The sequence below is a fragment of the Stegostoma tigrinum genome, chromosome 11 (assembly GCF_030684315.1).
Source record: "Stegostoma tigrinum isolate sSteTig4 chromosome 11, sSteTig4.hap1, whole genome shotgun sequence".
In the NCBI taxonomy this organism is placed as follows: domain Eukaryota; kingdom Metazoa; phylum Chordata; class Chondrichthyes; order Orectolobiformes; family Stegostomatidae; genus Stegostoma; species Stegostoma tigrinum.
Genome location: NC_081364.1, coordinates 6,573,282 through 6,593,881, shown reverse-complemented (window position 1 = coordinate 6,593,881; position 20,600 = coordinate 6,573,282). Strand labels below are relative to the sequence as shown.

Genomic DNA, 20,600 nt, shown 5'->3' with positions numbered 1-20,600 from the left:
ATGCTGTATGACTCTGATACTAAGAGTTACATGGGAATACCACAACCTGAAGGTTCTTGTCCAAGCCACTCGCCATTCTGACTTGGAAATACATCACCATTTCCTTCGCTATCATTGGGTCAAAATCCTGGAACTCCCTCCTGAACGACACTGTGTATCCTCCTACAGCAGGTGGACTGCAGCGGTTCAAGGAGGCAGCTCACTAACACCCTCAAAAGGGGCGATTAGGGATGGGCAATAAATGCTGGCCCGTCCAGCGATATCGACATCCCATGAACCAATAAAGCAAACTGGGAATTAATAGCAATAGGATTCGTGCAGGTTAGAGAGTTTGAAAAGGGTCGGCCTTGAATTTATTAGATGGTGGAGGAGGCTTGGGGGACCCAAATGGTCTACTTCTGCTGCTATTTCTTTGCTTTTGCACATCACGTTATCTCCACAACTTTTGCTGAGTGAAAAGTAAAAGTTCCGTCATTACATTAGGAGCGCAGTCCACTAGAGCTACACAGACATGACCGAACCACAGCCAACACATTAATCAAACTCCCTCTGACTTTTACCAACCCACTCGCATCAATACAGCAACGCAGGAGTGACACACTAAGATTTACCGAATCACATCCTCAGTCAAAGCACCAAACACAGACTCCTGTATCATAGCGCTCTCGAACTTTCACCAATAGTCCATTGCAGGGATGGAGCTTCCAACCAAAACCTCCAAACAATGTCACACCATGTTCACAGTAACGCTTCACATCCAGCGCTTTACACTCCATGTGGCTCCGGTTTTCCAAACCTCCAGGATTCTCCTGGAGCCTCACAAGCTTAGCGGCAAAGGCACTGCCAGGAGTAAGGTCCCAGAAGAAATTGGGACCTTCATGATCTCTTGTCATCTCAAGTACTGCTAAAAGAAGGGACACACTCTCATAGGTTTTCATCTTGCACTCATCAGGACAGATGCAAGAGTGCCAAATTTCAAAGGAAGCAATAATTTATACTGCATGAGAAAAGAGTGCTGATTGGTTGGCTCATGAGAAAAGAATGCAGATTGTTTAGATCACGAGAAAAGGGTGCCTACTGGTTAGCAAGTCAACCAGAATTGGTCAAAATGTTTTGACAGCATGCATATTTTCTTTACCAGTAATATTTAAGTTTTTTTTTCAATAGTTTTTCAATGTTAGTTATAACCGGAATAAAACAGCTGTTTGACAAAGTCAACATCATCAGGTAGTGAGGTTCCTCTTTTGCAATTGGCTATAGGACACCTCGATGATTGAATCAGATGGACCAATGGCAGGGGTCTCCAGGAATACATCCAACCAGAGCTAGTAACTCATCTCAAAAGACAGAGGGAAATCAGTCTCCCATTCCAATTCCAACCCCAATCCAACTTGAAACCTTCACACCAAAAGCAGATCACCTTATCGCAACATTAAAAAAAAACCTCGCCTCAGAACCCAAATGGATTGCCTGGTTGAGGACATCAATCGGAAACACAACCTTACCTTTTTCATCTTCCCACTTCTTGTCCCAAAGAAAGCGACCGTGTGGCCTCTATAGTCATAGGCCGCGATGGAAGTCATGCCATCCTCTCTGTCAATAAACAGCGGGATGCCCTCCACCAGTGTCGTCCCACCCAGCGGCTGATTAAAATCTTGCCCACAGAAATTATCGTCAATCTGCAAAGGCTGCAAATAAGACAAAACCAGAACATTACTGTGAAAACCGAGAGAACTGCGGGTGCTGCAAATCAGGAACAAAAACGGGGAGTTTCTGGAAAACCTCAGCAGTTCTGGCAGCATTTGTGAAAAGAAAATTCACGAGTTAACATTTCGGGTCCAGATCTGAGGAAGGGTCACTGGACTCGAAATGTTAACTCTGGTGCAGAAGATCATTGCAATAAGAGTTTGAGAAAGATGTCTGCGTGCGTTTCCTCCAGGTGCTCCGGTTTCCTCCCACAGTCCAAAGATGTGTAGGCTCGGTGGACTGGCCGTGCTAAATTGTCCCATAGTGTTCAGGGATGTGTAGATTAAGTGGGTTATAGGGAGATGGGTCTGGGTGGGTTGCTCTAAGGGTCGGTGTGGACTTGTTGGGCCAAAGGGCCTGTTTCCACACTGTAGGGATTCTATGATTTACTCAACCAATGTCCTCCAGGTCACTGGGAATATCACAGAACATGTGTCAATGTTTAAAGAAAAATGAAAAGCCACATACACATTCTTTTAAACCACATTCCAACCCCAATCAAAAATGGATCAGCTGGTCATTTAGTTTGCTTTGGCTGACTGTGGAATTTGCAGTGCACATTTTAACAGCTACATTTGCCTGCTTCATTTTTTTTATTCTTTCGTGGGATGCCCATGGCTGACTGACCTGCAACTGACTCCCTTCCTAGGGCCATTTCAGACGGCAGTTGAGAGATAACCACATTGCAATGCGTTTGGAGTCACACGTAGGCCGGACCACGCAAGGAAGGCAGATTTCATCGGTAATTCATAAACCAGATGAGTTTCTACGGTAGTTATTCATTGAATTCTGACTTGCACTATCTGCCATGTCCTCAAAGCAATCGCCTGAGCCTTGAGAAATTATTACCATTCTTCACCCACCCAATATAAACCTAATTGCACATCCTAAGGTATTCATCAGTGACAGAATGCTTTGGGACATTCTGCAGATGCATTAAGAGGTTACATCATTGACAGGTTATCCTCCACCCCGCACAACTGAGCCAGCTCTGCCACATCATTTATCCTTTGGTATGTTCAGGTAATTAGTTTTCCAGCATCAACTGAATGAATTCTGGGAGCATGTTTTCTGGGATGTTTGGCCCAAGCTTCCAGTTGGCATCTCTTTGTGAGGAAGAGAAGTTTGCGATTTATCCTACTCCCCGATCTCCCAAAACCCTTTCACCAGCCCACGGAGTACTAGTGACATGGATTCAGATGTAATGTAGAGAACACAGCCACAAATTTGTGCAGGACCACCTCCCACTAAAAGCAGTGAGTTAATGACGAAATAAGCTGTTTTAAATGTGTCTACACTGGGCTTATTGTGACCCATGACAGCAATAATTGTCCCTGTGTTTCTTCAAAACAGTGCCACGTAAATCACAGGAGTCCATGCAAGGTGAGAAGATGCCACCTCCATCTCAGGGCTGAACTGGACAGGCACTGGAGTGGGATCTGAGACTCTGACCTTTTACCTCTGACTTCTGACTCTGAGGTGAGACACAGGGGGGCAGCTGATGCTGGAAGCAACAACACATCTTCAATATTGAACGTACCCTCCCACTGGCATCAACTGCCTCTGCTATAAAGAGGTGCTTTTATTTTGATTAATAGAATTCTCTTAATAATTCAAAATGCAAACTCAGTAATTACAGCCAGTGTTGAACTGTTATGTTGACTCCCAGAGGGCTGTGCAATAATAGGCTAAATGAATTATTTAAATAAATACCGCTCTGGTGTTTGTACTCTGGGAGTTGCCTTTGTGCAGACTATGCAAATATCCTGTTTTATCTCTCAGTGATTCAACATAATTGTTTCGTGAGAAGTAACTTTGCCCGATATAAGTGGGAAAATGAAACCATTGATGGCATTTGCTTTGGTGATGAACTAACCTCATGTACTCAGGCTGTGGCCTATTTGTTGATTGAGCAAAACATTTGACAAAGGAGAGAATAAAAAGGTCATCCCACATAAACTTCTTAAAGCTATTTATTTGATGGAAGAATCACAGGACTGATTATTCTATTTACACAGTTGCATTTTCAAAAGCAGATTTTAAAAACGCATAACAGTGTTGACTTCAGTTGAGGAAACGGCAAGGCATTAGGCCACTGTAGTGTCACAGAGATGTATAGCATGGAAACAGGCCCTTCGGTCCAACTCGTCCATACCGACCAGATATTCTCTAATTAATCTATTCCCATTTGCCAGCACTTGTCCCAGATCCCTCCAAACCCATATTAATACACCCATCCCGATGCCTTTTAAATGTTGTAATTGTACCAGCCTCCACCCCCTCTTCCTCTGGGAGTTCATTCCCTACACGTACCATCCTCTGCATGAAAAAGTTGCACCTTAGGCCCCTTTTAAATCTTTCCCCTCTCACCTTCAACCTTCTAGTTTTGGACTCCCTTCCCCTAAGGAAAAGACCTTAGCTATTCACCCTATCCATGCCCTTCATGGTTATATAAACCTTTTCAGGGTCACCCCTCAGCCTCTGACGCTCCAGGGAAAATAGCCCCAGCCTATCCCAACAGCTCAAACCCTCCAACCCTAGCAATAAAGCAGCAGACCCAACCATGAGCTATCTAGGCTTTCATCTCTTGAAGATCCCCCTGCAATGTCTAGGAATTAAAGACCAATCTTCCAGCAATTGTTGCAAATAGATAGCCAGCAGAAAATCCATAGAATTCCTACAATGTGAAAGCAAGTCATTTGGCCCATCGAGTCCACATAGACCCTCCAAAGAGTATTCAGACCTACCTACTTTATCCCTGTAACCCCACATTTCCCATGGCTAACCCACCAAGCCTGCACATCCCTTGACACTATGGGTTATGTAGCATGACCAACCCTCTTAACCTGCACAATTTTGGATTGTGGGAGGAAACAAGACCAGCTAGAAAAAACTCACGCAGACATGGGGAGAATGTTCAAACTCCTCACAGATCGTCGCCCAAGGACCCTGGCACTGTGAGGTAGCAGTGCTAACCACTGAGCCACCATGCAGGTCATAAAACGAAAGTGAAATAAAGGGATTTCAATTGTACAACTTTGCCGCTTTGTCTAGTTCTTTCAATGAGACCTGTGAGTCATTGGTTGGCTCAGCATTTATTGATCATCTTTGGTTGCCTTTGAGAAGGTGGTGGTGAGCTGCCCTCCTGAACCTCTGCAGTCCACATGCTGCGGGTTGACCCACAATGCCCTTAGTAAGGGCATTCCAGGGTTTTGATGCAGTAACAGTGAAAGATTGACAATATATTTCTAAGTCAGGAATGTGAATGGCTTAGATGGGAAATTGCAGGGGCTGGCATTCCCATGAACCTGCTGTCCTTGTCCTTCCAGAAGGAAGGTAACAAAGTGCAGAGCTGGAGGAACACAGCAGGCCAGGCAGCATCAGAGGAACAGGAAAGCTGATGTCTCGGGTCAGGTCCCTTCTTCAGACCCAACCTGACCCAAAGCATCAACTTTCTTGCTCCTCTGATGCTGCCTGGCCTGCTGTGTTCCTCCAGCTCCACACTGTGTTGTCTCTGACTCCAGCATCTGCTGCTCTAACTATCTCTGATTGGGTTTGGAAGTTGTTGTCTGAGGGCTTTGACAACTTCGAAAGTGCATCTTGGAGATGGTACACACCACTGCCATAGAGTATCAGTGAAGGAGTGAGGAAATGATGAGGGAGTTAGGTAGGTTCCTGATAAAACAGGCTGGTTCAGCATGGAAAGTGTCAATCTTCTTGAGTGTTGCTGGAGTTGTGCTCATTCAGGGAAATCAAAAGTATTCCATCACATTCCTGACTTGTGAGGAGTCGTGAGGCTGTTAGTCATCAGCCTTTGGCCAGCTTTCGTGACTGCAGTATTCATACAGTTTGCTACATTCATAACAGTTATGTCCAGTTCAGTTTCCAGTCCCTGGTAGTCTCCAGGATGTTGATAGTGACGATGAGATCACTATCAGGTCATTAGTTTTCATGGTGATGATGAGATAAGAATTGAGCTCACATTCTTTGGATTTTTTACTGTCTGTGTGAGAGGAACCAAGAATAGAGGACGCCATTCAGTCCTTCACGAGCTGTAACCCTATCCCAGTACAAGAACTGGTCAGTGTCGCAATGCCAGGGAGGTGATATTCTTGTGGTATCATTGCTAGATTAATAACCTAGAGACTCTCAGGATCTCAGTTCAAATCCTGCCAAAGCAGACGTGGAATTTGAATTCAATAACAATCTGAAATTAAGAGTCTAATAATGAACATGAAACCCTTGTCAGGAAAATCCACCTGGTTTGCTAACGTCCTTTAGGGAAGGAAACTGCCATCTTTACCATCTGGCCTACATGTGACTCCGAGCCCACAACAATGTGATTGACTCTGAACTGCCCTCTAAGCAATTAGGGATGGACTATAAATACTGGTCCAGCCAGTAACACCCACATTCTGCAACGGAAGAAAAGAATTCAAATAAAAATGTGGCTGACCATCCAAGTGAGTGCCCTGTTCCTCCTTTCTCCCCTTTGCCTTTAGCCCCAAGAACTATGTCTTACTCCTTCTGTGGCAGAGAATTCCACAGGCTCACTATTCTCTGGGCACAATGTTGAAGCGATTGGAATCAGGAGTATAAGAGCGGCCAGAATGAGAGAAGGGCAGAGGTTGGAGTCGATTCCAGGAAGGAGGAGAATAGCAAACCCATTGAGGGATTGAAACCCGGGAGAAGAATTTTAAAAATCAAGACATTATTTCCCAGTTGAGCAACGAAGGTCAGTGAGCACAGAGGCAGAATGGAACTTGGCACGTATAAAGGAAGAGTTTTACAGATTTGGAGAGGGCTGACTGTAGAAGAGTGGCCCGGAAGAGTTATCTTAACTTGAAGCGTTAGCTTGCTTTCTCTCCATGGATGCTGCCTGACCCACAGTGATCTCCAGCAATTTTTTCCAGTACAGATTCCAGCATCTGCACTAATTTGCTCCAACAATCTGTTGGAATTGTTGGGCGTAGAATAAATGAAGGCAAAAGTCCCGGTTCCGAAAGATGGGAAAAGTGGCAAAGGTAATTCGAGAGACACGTCATCGATGCCAACTCAGGCATAGCCCCCATTTCACAGTGGCAAGGCCACAGTCAGGGTGCAGTGTAGAGTTAGTGATGGTGGGCAAGGGGATGGGGTGGGGGGGGGGGGGGACGTTAGGCAGTGTTGGAACAAGAAGCAAGACATCAGACACCATTAACGTGGCGAATCAGCAACAAATTGGGGATTTAAGATCGCATTGTGTTGGATGTGAATATTTATGAATGAGGATTGTTCTCCACATAGCTGATTCCAGGCACAAGGGAGGTGAAATTTTCAGCTGAACTGCACTCCTCCCATCTGATTGACTCTTAGTCAGCACCCCCTCACAGCTTCCCATCTGCCCACAAGTTCAGGCAGCTAAATGGGAATCTCTCACCTCACACGGCAGCTCACTGGGTTTAATTAAGCCACATGGAGGCATCATGTAAAAGGTTAGTTCAAAAGAATTAACGACTACCAGCTGATCTCCTGTGTTGTTGCTCACTGCAGGTTTAATGAAAGTCAGTCCCTTACTTCCCTGGGCAGCTTCGCTCGCCAGATTTTACACAGTCTCTGCCTCTTACACTTAACAACCTCACCACGGTTAGTAATTAGTCAGACGCCAGCGGAAGGAATGAAGGCAAGAGACAGAAAGCCAACAGGATCAATGGGAGAGAGAGAAAACCAGAGTGTGTGTGTGTGTGTGTGTGTGTGTGTGTGTGTGTGTGTGTGTGTGTGTGTGTGTGTGTGTGTGTGTGTGTGTGTGTGTGTGAGAGAGAGGGTGGGGGAGAGTGGGGGGAGCTGGAGGGAAAGCATCTGAGAGAAATGGCACAACAGAGTGAGTGTGACAGGCTGCGCAAAAAGAAAAGGGAGAGGGCAAGAGAGACAGTGGCTCAGTGGTCAGCACTGCTGCCTCACAGCATTAGGGGTCTGGGCTCGATTCAACCCGTGGGTGACTGTCTGTGTGGAGTTTGCACATTCTCCCCGTGTCTGCGTGGGTTTCCCCCGGGTGCTCCGGTTTCCTCCCACAATCAAAAGATGCGCAGGCTTGGCAGATTGCCCATAACGTTCAGGGATGTGTAGATTTGGTGGATTATAGGGAGTGAGTCTGGGTGGGATGTTCTGAGGGTCGGTGTGGACTTGTTGGGCCGAAGGGCCTGTTTCCACACCCTAGGGATTCTAGGATATCTATTATGAGACCAGAAGACAGCAGACAAATGTGTGAGAGATTGTGGGACAGTGTGAGAGAGACAACAGATTGAGCATGTGAGATAGTGAAAAGGAAATAGTGACAGCATGCAAGCAAACGAATGGGGAGTGAAAGCTTTGAAAAAAGTGTGCTGTTTTTAAGTAAAACACATCAGTCAGGCACGGGGGCTGTGTGTCTCTGTTCAACAAAGCTAGAAACTAGATCCTAATCGCAATGAAAGTTCCACCTCTCAAAATAATAACAAACTTTACGAGAAAGATCCCAAGCAGTTTGACTCCACCTTCATGACCACACTCCCAAAGGTCCCTATCCACCCTGACAATCAATACCATTGGCTAATTTTCAGCTCCAAAGTGATCATAACAAGCACTACAACCCAATCGATACAGCAACAATCACTTGAGAGAGGAACTGTTCCTGGGCATACACATGCACACAGATTCCCGAAAACAGGACCAGGACATTACCGTCGATACTCCCATGTGACCAGGCAGCCACCTCCCAGATTAAATATTTTGTTAGGCCCCTTGCAACATGTACTGGTCCAATCTCACCAACCATTGTCAAATAAAACAAACCAGGATTAGCAGGGTACAACAGAAACTACAAGGTGTGGAGCTGGAGGAAAACAGCAGGCCAAGGAGCATCTTAGGAACAGGAAGGCTGACGTTTCGGGCCTAGACCCTTCATCAGAAATATTTTGAGGCTTTTTTTTAAACCAGATATTAATCAATTCAAATGATTTTTTAAATTAAATATAAGTAAATTAATAAAACATGCCAGAAATGAATGTGTACAACACACTATACACCGTGATATTACAAGAGTATACGGCTTATGGGAATCAAGAGTTCTGGGGAAAAGGCAAGAGAGTGTAGGAAAGGACTGTTTTGTGAGCGAAGGTTAAACAGGTCAGGGTGGTGGGTCAGCGGTTAGCACTGCTGCTCACAGCACCAGGGACCCAGGTTCAATTCCACCCTCAGGTGACTGCCTGTGTGGAGTCTGCACGTTCTCCCTGTGTCTGCGTGGGTTTCTGCTGGGTGCTCTGTTTCCTCCCACAAACACAAAGATATGCAGCTTAGGTGGATTGCCCATGCTAAATTGCTTAGAGTGTCCAGGGATGTGCGGGTTAGCTGTGGGAAATGCAGGGATACAATAAGGAGATGGCTCTGGGTGGGATGTTCCTCAGAGGCTTGGTCAGTATTGGGCTGAATGGCCTGTTCCCACACTTTAGAGGTTCTATAGGCTCTACTCATTTGGAGTTTAGAAGAATGAGAGGTGATGTGATTGAAATGTAGTGGGATTCTTAAGGGGCTTGACAAGGTAAATGCTGTGAGGGTGTTTCCCCGTATGGGAAGTTTTAGGACCAGAGGATATAGTCTCAGAATAAAGGGGCATCAATTTAAAGACTGCAACGAGGAGGATGGAATACTCCCCACTTGCCTAGATGGGTGTATCTCCAACAACACTCAGGAAGCTTGACACCATCCAGGACAAAGCAGCCCGTTTGATTGGCTCTACATCTACAGGCATCCACACCGATGCTCAGTAGCAGCAGTATGTTCTCTCGACAAGATGCACTGCAGAAATCTGCCAAAGATCCTTAGACAGCACCTTCGACTTCCAACTTGAATGACTACAGCAGCAGATATATCAGAACACCACCCCATGCAAATTCACCTCCAAGCTGCCCACCATCCTGACTTGAAAATATATTGTCCGTCTTTCACAGTCACTGGGTCAAAATCCTAAACTCTCTCCCTAAGGACATTGTGGGTCAACGCACAGCACATGTACTGCAGTGGTTCAAGGAGGCAGCTCACCCCCATCTTCCCAAGGGGGCAACTAGGGACGGGGCAATAAATGCTGGATCAGCCAGCATACCACAACTGAACAACATAACAAAATAAACCAAATGGTCCCTGTGTCCTGTGAATTCTAGGTAATTCTATTTAAAAATGGGGATTTAATTTGGACTGTACACCCGGGCAAAGATTGACAGGAAATATTGAACTCTGCACTAATGAACACATTTATCTGATCGCACAATCAAATTAAATATAGAAGAAATTCACCAGTACTTTGGAATCTTTATTGTGGTTTTCACTGTCAAAAGATCTACTGATAAGAAACTTAATTAGAACTAGGCAGCTTCTTCAATCATTTTTAAGATCCTCCAGTCAACAAAATTTATTATATAATATCTGTGCCGAGCCAAAGACAGTTCAGCAATTCCTCGAGAAACTCTGGATTGAAGGAGGGAGTCCAGTTTGGGATCAATTCTTTGTCCTGAAGCTATATGCAAGTGGCTGATTTCACACCAGGCAGCACTGGGAGGGGGGCTGTGTGAGGCTTTGTGGTCTCTCTTCATCAAAACGCCAGTGGGATCAAAGTCATGGAAACATGGAAGACTCCCTTCAGCCCATCGAGTCTGCACACCGAGACGTGGGAAACAGCTGACCTTCAACAGAATCTCAGTTGCTGGCACTTGGCCCATGGCCTGGAGTGTTGAGACATTCCAAGTGCTCATCCAGGTACATTGTTAAAAGGACTTGAGCGAATTTATATCCTTTTGAAAGTACCTGGATAAGCACTTGGTGTGCCACAACATCCAAGTCCTTGAATAAATGCTGGCGAGCCAGGGACACCCACATCCCATGAATGAATAAAAAGCAAAACTGATGGACTCCCACTAAGCCTGGTGGCGTGTGGAAGGGTGGGGGCGTTGTCGGAAGGAATGTGGAGCCAGAGGACCACCATCTCATCAAAAGGCTTGGATAAGTTAGAGGGGAGGAGTGGCCTACACCTGCCCCTAATTTCCACTGTTTGCAGACTGTGGGTGGGCACTGGGCATGGTGAGGGTAGCAGGAGAAACAGAGACAGCCTGACTTCTCTGGTCTGACTGTACAGCACTCCCAAGTGGGCAGGGAATGGGTAGCTCTGCGCTCCAATGCAATGAATTCAGGCCGTTCAGCTGCCCCCTCAAGGGGAAAGCAAAGTCTCTGCAGTTCACACCCAAAGCATCTTCTCAACGAAACTAACTGCCTCTACAGCAGGGTCACAGCTGTGATGCGGCTATGCCAGCAATCAACTGGTGAATTACAGAAATAGAGAAATCTGAAACAAGGGTAGGGCTTATACAATTGATAGTAGGGCCTTGGACAGCGTTGTAGAAATGTGCATCACCTCTAGACGGGGTGGTTGTCTTCATTGCTCAGTCCTTTGAGTACAGGATTTGGGAAGTCATATTGAGGTTGTACAGGACATTGGTAAGGCCTCTTCTGGAATACTGTGTCCAGTTCTGATTGCCCAGTTACAGGAAGGATATGATTAAGCTGGAGAGGGTTCAGGACAGATTTACCAGGATGTTGCCGGGTATGGAAAGTTTGACTTGTAAAGAAAGGGTGGATAGGCTGTGAGTTTTTTCACTGGAGCACAGGAGGATGAGAAACAACGTTATAGAATTTTATAAAATAATGGAGGAGTATAGAGAGTTAATGGTGGGTGTCTTTTCCCTAGGATGGGGGATTTCAAGACTTAGAGGGCACATTCTTAAAGTGGAAGGAGAGAGATTTAAAAAAGACATGAGGGGTAATTTTTTTTTACACAGAGCTTAGTTGGATTTTGGAATGAACTTCCTGAGGAAGTGGTGGCTGTGGGTACAATTACAATGTTTAAAAGGCATTTGGGCAAGTGCATGAATAGGAAAGGTTCGAAAGGATATGGGCCAGGAGCAGGCAGGTGGGACTAATTTAGTTCGGGATTATGATCGGCATGGGCTCATGAGATCGAAGGGTCTGTTTCCGTGCTGTATGCCTCTAAGACACTTTGAGTGCTGTGGGGATGAGGCGATATCACAGACCAGGTGAAATCTGAAAACGAGGATGCAAGTTTCAGGTTCCAGGAGCAAGCATACACCATTATGCAGGAAGCTGAACAAGGCTGGATGAGAATCGGGAGATGTGGATAGCAGTACTTGAGAAAATTTCCAGTTTTGTTTTGAAGGGTAGAATGCAGGAGACCGGCCAGAAATGTTGCAGCTTCCAACAGCTTTGATCTAATTTCTTTTGGATGTTGAGAGCATTATTTTTGGAAAGTCCCAAAAATTGACAACAGGGCTTTTATTTTTCTGCTGCACTTCTGAAGATGAGGATAAGAGTTTGGAAGCAATTGGAGCCTATCTGGATGAGGCAGACATAGTCTTCTTCCTGTCCTACATTTCATAACTTTATTCAATATCAGTAGGAACCACCAAACTAAGTCACATCTCTGCCTGAGGCAAGTTCACAGTATGTTGTGGTCTGGGAATTTTATTTGCTTGTAAAAATGCACATGAAATATTCGGTTTGACTGAAAGGAGACAGGGCACAAGAGTCTCATTTCAAAACCTAAAATGCCAACCTCTTTGAGCTGTTTCTGCCCTAATTGTACCCTTCAAGCTTCTCTAAACTTGAGCAAAGCTTAAACAAGTACCAGTGTGAAGAATCCCAAGAATTTAGCACCAGATTCAGTTGTCAATGTCACCCATCAAAAACTATTACACCCCTTTTAGACTGACAGTGAAAATTGCATTGACCCAGTTATTACCCTCTGTTTTTTCTCCCTCTTGTAGTGAATGGAATGAGGTCAGTCAGGTGGGCCTCACAAATGAGTTCCGTGATTGAACCAGATTAACAGCCCCAATCAGGGACCCCTGGCTGACAGTTACAGAGTCAAAGATGTACAGCACAGAAACAGACCCTTCGGTCCAACTCATCCATGCTGACCAGATATCCTAAACTAATCCAGTCCCATTTGCTACAATTTGGCCCATATCCTTGTAAACCCTTCCTATTCACGTATCCATGCAGATACCTTTTAAAATGTTATAATTGTACCTGCCTCTACTGCTTCCTCTGGCAGCGCATTCCATACACGGACTACCCTCTGTGTGAGCAAGTTGCCATTAGGTCCCCTTTAAATCTCATCCCCTTGCACCTTGAACCTGTGCCTTTTAATTTTGGACTCCCACAGTCAAGGACAAAGTCCTTGCCTATTCATCCCATCCATGCCCCTCATGATTTTATAAAGCTCTATAAAGGTCTGTACTGGTCCATTCAGGGAGACATAGCTGACAGACATAAACAGGGGTGTCTGAGGTTGTGTTCACTCTCGGAGCTGGCTGAGTTAGCAGGGTCAGTATCATGTGCTATGCAGGTGTAAATGAAGGGTGACTTGGTGATAGGACTGTGGAGTTAATTAATCTTCCCGATGCCTTGAACAATACTCAGTGCCCAGATTTGCAATAAATCCACATCTGCTTAAGTGCCCAGCAAGATTCTGATTCCAATCGGAAAAACAGTGGAACCATTCTAAAGCGGTGAATAAACAAGACAGGCAGCCCACAGGCTGTGAATGGGTTCCATTCCCCAGTCGATCCACAAGTCAATTTGTCCGTAAGTGGGAACACAATACAGGATAATGTAAATCAGCTGTTCCTAAGTTCAGGAATTATTCGTTTGTCAGATCTTTAAAATTACTCCCCTGTATGGAATTGTTCTCAGCAGTTATGATGTAGAGTTGCTGGTGTTGAACTGGGGTGGACAAAGTCAGAAGTCACATGACACCAGGTTATAATCCAACAGGTTTATTTGAAATCACAAGCTTTCGTAGCACTGCTCCTTCGTGCTACTTCACCTGATGAATGGGCAGCGCTTCGAAAGCTTGTGATTTCAAAGGAATCTGTTGGGCTATAGCCTGGTGTCCTGTGGCTTCTGACTTTGCTTATAATAAAGACATTTGTAAATTGCGGAACCTCTGTAATAGTGGGAAATGACTGTACAGGGATCCCATTCTTCTGAATGTCCAACTTATAAACTATCATGCTTACGCACAAGATCCGATTTTTCTATCAGTTTTAAGGATCTGACATGTAAATACGCATTTGTAATTGAAAACGGGGTATTTTATGCTGTATAATATTTTGCACAAGTCGACTTACAAACATACTCACAAAGGGAATATGCTCATAAGCAGGGACCTCCTGTCCTGGGCATACAGTTTTTTTTTCTTTATTCATTTACAGGATGAGGGCATCACTGGCTAGGCGAGCATTTATTGCCCATCCCTAATTACCCACAAGGCAGTTATGAGTCAACCACAAGTATACAAGATGACACAGGAGGCTTGGGGACCGCTTTGCAGAACACCTCCGCTCAGTTCGCAACAAACAACTGCACCTCCCAGTCGCAAACCATTTCCACTCCCCCTCCCATTCTCTAGATGACATGTCCATCATGGGCCTCCTGCACTGCCACAATGATGCCACCCGAAGGTTGCAGGAACAGCAACTCATATTCCGCCTGGGAACCCTGCAGCCATATGGTATCAATGTGGACTTCACCAGTTTCAAAATCTCCCCTTCCCCCACTGCATCCCTAAACCAGCCCAGTTTGTCCCCTCCCCCCACTGCACCACACAACCCGCCCAGCTCTTCCCCCCCCACCCACTGCATCCCAAAACCAGTCCAACCTGTCTCTGCCTCCCTAACCGGTTCTTCCTCTCACCCATCCCTTCCTCCCACCCCAAGCCGCACCCCCAGCTACCTGCTAACCTCATCCCACCTCCTTGACCTGTCCGTCTTCCCTGGATTGACCTATCCCCTCCCTACCTCCCCACCTACACTCTCTCCACCTATCTTCTTTACTCTCCATCTTCGGTCCGCCTCCCCCTCTCTCCCTACTTATTCCAGTTCCCTCTCCCCTTCCCCCTCTCTGATGAAGGGTCTAGGCCCGAAACGTCAGCTTTTGTGCTCCTGAGATGCTGCTTGGCCTGCTGTGTTCATCCAGCCTCACATTTTATTATCTTGGAATTCTCCAGCATCTGCAGTTCCCATTATCTCTGACACAGGTCAGTGTGTGTCACAATTATCACCTTTTCTTTCCCCTTGCTTCACCATCATCTATCCATTCGTCTGCCCTATCTTTCTCTCCCTCTGGGCTCTCTCCCCACCTGTCACCTAACTCCTTTACTCACCCTGAGTCTTCAGCATAAATACCACCTTTCCCTGGGTATTGTTAGTTCTGAAGAAATATCACGAGACCTGAAATATTGACTCTGCTTTCTCTCCACTCATGCTGCCAAACCTGCTGAGTTCCTCCAGCAATTTCTGGTTTTGTTTCAGCGTGTGTCACTCCAACATTTTACTGTTCTTTGTTTCCCTTTGGAGATATTGTAAGGGTCTGAAAGGACAAGTACCTTACACCGCCCACTATAATAATGTTGTCGGACTTGGTGGGAAAACAAGCTCAGGCACATAAAGGCCCAGGTTCAAGCCCCATCTGCTCCAAAGGTAAAGAGTAACATCTCTGAACAGGTTGGTCAGGAAATATCATAGCTCACAAAGGAGTAAGAGCTTACCATCTGGCTCCTACCTCCCTCGGTCCTCACCTATCTTAGTTTGCTTGTCATCAATTACTGGCATCTTATTAGCACCCTCCACTGTGAAGACCGACACAGAATATCTGTTTAATGTCTCGGCTATTTCCTCATTTTCTGTTATTAAATCCTCCTTCTCATCCTCTAAAGGACCAATGTTTACCTTAGCCACTCTTTTTGGCTTTACATATTTGTAGAAACTTTTGTTATCTGACTTCAGGTTCTAAGCTAGTTTACTCTCATCATCTATCTTACTTTTCTTTATAGCTTTTATTGTGGCTTTCTGTTGACTTTTAAAGTTTTCCCAGTCTTCTAGTTTTCCACTGGTCTTTGCCTTATCTTTCAATCTGATAGCCTTCCTCATTTCCATAGATTCCCTGGCTGATTACCCCTTTTCCTACAGTCCTTCCTTTTCACTGGTATATACAGTCACTGAGCACTTTGATCAATTGCTTTGAAAGTCCTTCACTGTTCCCCAACTGTCCCACCATAAAGCCTTTGCTTCCAGTCTACTTTAACCAATTCCTCCCTCTTCTTATTGTAGTCTCATTTGTTTAAGCACAGGACCCTGGTATTGGATTTTATCTTCTCACTTTCCATCTGCATTCTAAATTCAGCCGTACTGTGATCACTCCTTCCAAGGGAATCCCTAACTATTAGACTATTAATTATTCCTGTCTCATTACACAGAGCCAGCTCTAGGATACCTTGCTCCCTTGCGGGTTCCACTACACACTGTTCAAGAAAACGGACATATTCAATGAACTTTTCCTCAAGACTGGTTGAACCATATCGGTCAAGGCAATCGACGTGTGGATCAAAATCCCCCACAGTAATTGCCATACCATTTTTACAGGTACTAGTTATTTCTCTGTTTATTGCTCGACCCAGTGTGACGTTATTATTTGCTGGCCTATTGACTACGCCTATCATTGGCTTTTTCTTCTTAGAATCTCCAATTTCTACCCACGTAGATTCAACCTTATTCTCCATAGAACTTATATCAAATCTCGCTATCACCCTGATGTCATCCTTAAATATCAGAGCCACACTAATCTCCCTTTACCTTCCTGTCTGTCCTTCAGAATAGTCTGATACCTCTGGATATTTAATTCCCAACCATGCCATCCTACAACCATGCCTCTGTCGTGGTTTACTAAATCGCAATATTTTATGACGTTAGCTTATCTACCTTGTTTTGAATGCTATGAACATTCAAGTAAAGTGCCTTTATGCCAGTTTTTGTACCTTCTTTGTGAATTTAAACATCCCCATTAATAATATCTCCTGAGTTTTCCTTACTTTTAACTTCTTTCATAGTCTTCGATGTAGTTAAACCCTCCTGCAGGCATATTAGCCTGCTGCTTTCTTTTCTATTTACCACTGTACTTCCTGTCGTTTTCCTCTTCTCATCCCCCCCAGTTCACCACTTTAAAGCCCCAGTGACCACATTATTTATACTTTTTGCTGGAACACTGGTTCCAGATTGGTTCAGGTGGAGACTGTCCCAGCGGTACAAACCCCTCCTGTTCTAATACTGTTGCAAAAGCCCCAGGAAATGGAACCCCTCTTTCCCACAGCACTCCTTCAGCTATATGTTACTTCCCAATTTTCTTTTCCCTAAACCAACTTGCAAGTGGTTCGGGTGGTAATCCGGAGATTATAACCCTCGAGGACCTGTTCCTTAGTTTTGCTCCTCGTGCTTGATAATCCCCAAACAGGTCGTCCTTCCTAGCCTTACCTATGTTGTTTCTGCCAACGTAGAACATAACAATTTCATCATAAGACCATAAGACATAGCAGCAGAAATTAGGCAGTTCGGCCCCATCAAGTCTGCTCTGCCATTCGATCATGGCTGATAAGTACATCAACCCTATTCTCCTGCTTTCTCCCTGTAACCCTTGATCCCCTTAACAATCCAGAACCTATCTATCTCAGCCTTAAATGTACTCAATGACCTGGCCCCCACAGCCTTCTGTGGTACTGAATTCCATAGACTCACTCCTCTCTGGCTAAAGAAGTTTCTCCTTATCTCCATTCTAAAAGGTCTTCCCTTTACTCTAAGGCTGTGCCCTCGGGTCCTAGTCTCTCCTAACAATGGAAGCACCTTCACAACATACAGAATACTGAATGGCCTGGACTGAGTGTAAGTTTCAATTAGATCCCCCTCTCATCCTTCTAAACATTAATGAGTATAGTACCAGAGTCCTCAAATGTTCCTCATTTGTTAAGCTTTCCAATCCTGGGGCTATTCTCGTGAACCTCCTCTGAGCCCACTCCAGGACCAGTACATCCTTCCTGAGATAAGGGGCCCAAAGCTGCACGCCATACTCCAAATGTGGCCTGACCAGCACCCTATAAAGCCTCAGTAGTACATCCTTGCTTTTATATTCAAGTCCTTTCAAGATAAATGCCAACATTGCATCGGCCTTCCTGACGACTGACTTTCCCGCTCCAACATCCTTTCAAGCTGGTCACAGATGACATTCACCCGGGCAGTCAACACTCAAGTGCTGATGAGACTATAACCTCGATTCTAAACCACAATGATCCCAATAACTTCTCACTCCTTCGTTTACCAAAAATCTCGCCACCTCAACACTTTTCGCTGTACTTCAGCTCTTGTGACAATAATAAATCAAATCAAATTACAGATATTCAAAGACTCTGCTTGCGCTGCCTTTTGAGGGACAAAACACCCGATGACGTTATTCCACCTCATTCTCTGTTTTAAATGGGTGAGCCCTCATTTTTAAACAGTGACCATTAGTTCTAGATCCTCCCACAAATGGAAACATCCTCTCCATCTCCACCTTGTCAAGACTGCCTCAGGATCTTCGACGTTTCAATCAAGTCACCTCTTACTTGTGGCAGATAAAAGCCTAGTCTGTGTAACTTTTCTTCAAAAGGGAATCAACTCATTCCAGGTAGTAACCCAGTAAACCTTAATGAGTATAGTACCAGAGTCCTCAAATGTTCCTCATTTGTTAAGCTTTCCAATCCTGGGGCTATTCTCGTGAACCTCCTCTGAGCCCACTCCAAATTGCCTCCAAGCCACTTGCATCCTTCCTTAAGTAAGGAAACCAGTACCCAGTGCCCAGCACCCTGTATAAATGAAGTATAATCTTCTGACTTCCATATTCAATTCCCATCACAGTAAACATTAGCACTTTACCAGCTTTCCTGATTATACAGTCATAGAGTCATAAAACACCAGAAGAGACCCTTTGGTCCAAATAGTTCATACCGACCATTTTCCCAAACTAAAGTAGTCCCACTCGCCTGTGTTTGGCCCTTATCCCCTTCAGCCTTTCCTATTCATATACATGTCCAAATGTCTTTTAAATGTTGTAATTATACCCACATCTTCCACTCCCTCTGGCAGTTCATTCCATACATGCACTACCTTCTGTGTGAAAAAGATGCCCTTCAGTCCCTTTTAACCCATCCCTTCCCCTCGCTGCTTAAAATTACGCTCTCTAGATTCGAGCTCCCTGACCCTGAGGAAAGGAAATTTGCCATTCACCTTATGTATGTCCCTCATGATTTTAGAAACCTCCATAAAATCACCCCTCAACCTCCTATGCGCCAGTGAAAAAAGTCCCAGCCTATCTAGCCTCTCATTACAACTCAAACCCTTATATGGATTTATATGTAATGAACTGCCTGAGGAAGTGGTAAATGCAGGTACAGTTATGAGATTAAAAAGACTTTTGGACAGGTACATAGATAGGAAGAGGTTAGAGGCATTTGTGCCAAAGGCAGGCAAATGGAACCAGTCCCAGTAACATTATTGTAAATCTATTTTGCACCTTCTCCAATTTCATAACAACCTTCCAGTAGCAGGGAGACCAGTAGAGTACACTGTATTCCAAAAGTGACCTCAGCACCATCCTGTAAAGCTGCAACATGACATCCCATCTCCAAAACTTAATGTTCTGACCAATTACTCACTGTACTTACATGCTAACTGTTAACCAGGACACCCAGATCCCTCTGCATCATGATGATGGGCAGTGGTGAGGATTCATCCTACAACACGCAGGGGGTCAGACCAGCTCCATGGAGAAAGAAGCAGAACTGACCAATATCACTGATGTGTAACATTAACTCTGTTTGTCTCTCCCCGTATGCTGCCAGACCTGTCAAGTCTTCCTGGCATTTATTCCTGTTTCAATTTCAGGTTTTCAGCAGCTGCGGCATTTCGCTTTGTTGCGTGGAACCTTTCCAAATCTGGTAATCCTCTTGTATACAATCTGCCGCTGATAGGCAGACTTTACAGCGAAGGTTCATCATCATTACTGTGCTCAGCTCCAACTGTGTCAGTGTTTCAATAAACACTGTGAAACAACAAATACAGCTGTACACATGGACTGGTAATGCTATTGCTGACACATCAATAAATAATTAAGCCTCTAATTAACTCGTTAAGGGCAAAGTGCTCAGCTTTGGTTTAATCCAGCTAGCAATTTAGCCCCACAACCCCCCATCATGGCAAGTCACGTGACTGAAGTAGGTAGGTCGATCATTGGATCCTCGTCCAATTTGGAGATACATCTACCGTGGCACAAAAGCAAGAAGGAACAAGGGCATCATTATTTCATGGTCTGGCACATTTTGTAATATACTTTTTCACAGGAGAAAGGTACCGCTGGTTAGGCCAGCATTTATTGCCCATCCCAAACTGCCAAAAAGACAGATAAGAGTCAACCACATGGCTGTGAGTCTGGAGTTGCATGTAGGCCAGACCAGGTAAGGATGGCAGATTTCCCCCTGAATGCCAGAGAAATCAGACTGAGAGGGTGTGTGGCGTGTTACATATAGGAATTATTGAAAAATGCAGTGAGGTCACTGCCTTTCAGAGCCTGCACTTGGGTGGCTGCAGTCTGAACAGAGTTCAACAAAATTATGGGATGCAGGAGTAGGCCTTTCGGCCCATCATATCTGTGCCAGAAACAATAATAGAAGTTGCTGCTAGACCTGCTGAGCTTTTCCAGCATCTGTGAAGAGAAATCAAAGGTAACATTTCAAGTCTGATGACCCTTCTTCAAAACTCTGTGCCAGAACAGATTTGCTGGCATTGCACCTCTCGTCCTTCCTGCTTGAGTCGCGAGAGTTTTCTCTCTCACTCTCTCTTCGGGTCAGGGCTGATCCTTTCCAATGGTCGGGGTTGAATATTTCCGACATTGGACTTTCAGGCAGCACA

General features: G+C 45.0%; 1 protein-coding gene across 4 annotated transcripts in view; it reads right to left on the bottom strand.

The window, feature by feature from the left end:
• LOC125460469 (plexin-A1-like) overlaps window positions 1-20,600 on the bottom strand; it is a 512,196-nt gene that overhangs the window by 411,692 nt on the left and 79,904 nt on the right. For all 4 annotated transcript variants that reach the window (XM_059649731.1, XM_059649734.1, XM_059649733.1 and 1 more), the window contains exon 3: window positions 1,506-1,688. In XM_059649731.1, coding sequence (XP_059505714.1) covers window positions 1,506-1,688 — 183 coding nt within the window. The remainder of the gene's footprint in view (window positions 1-1,505; window positions 1,689-20,600) is intronic.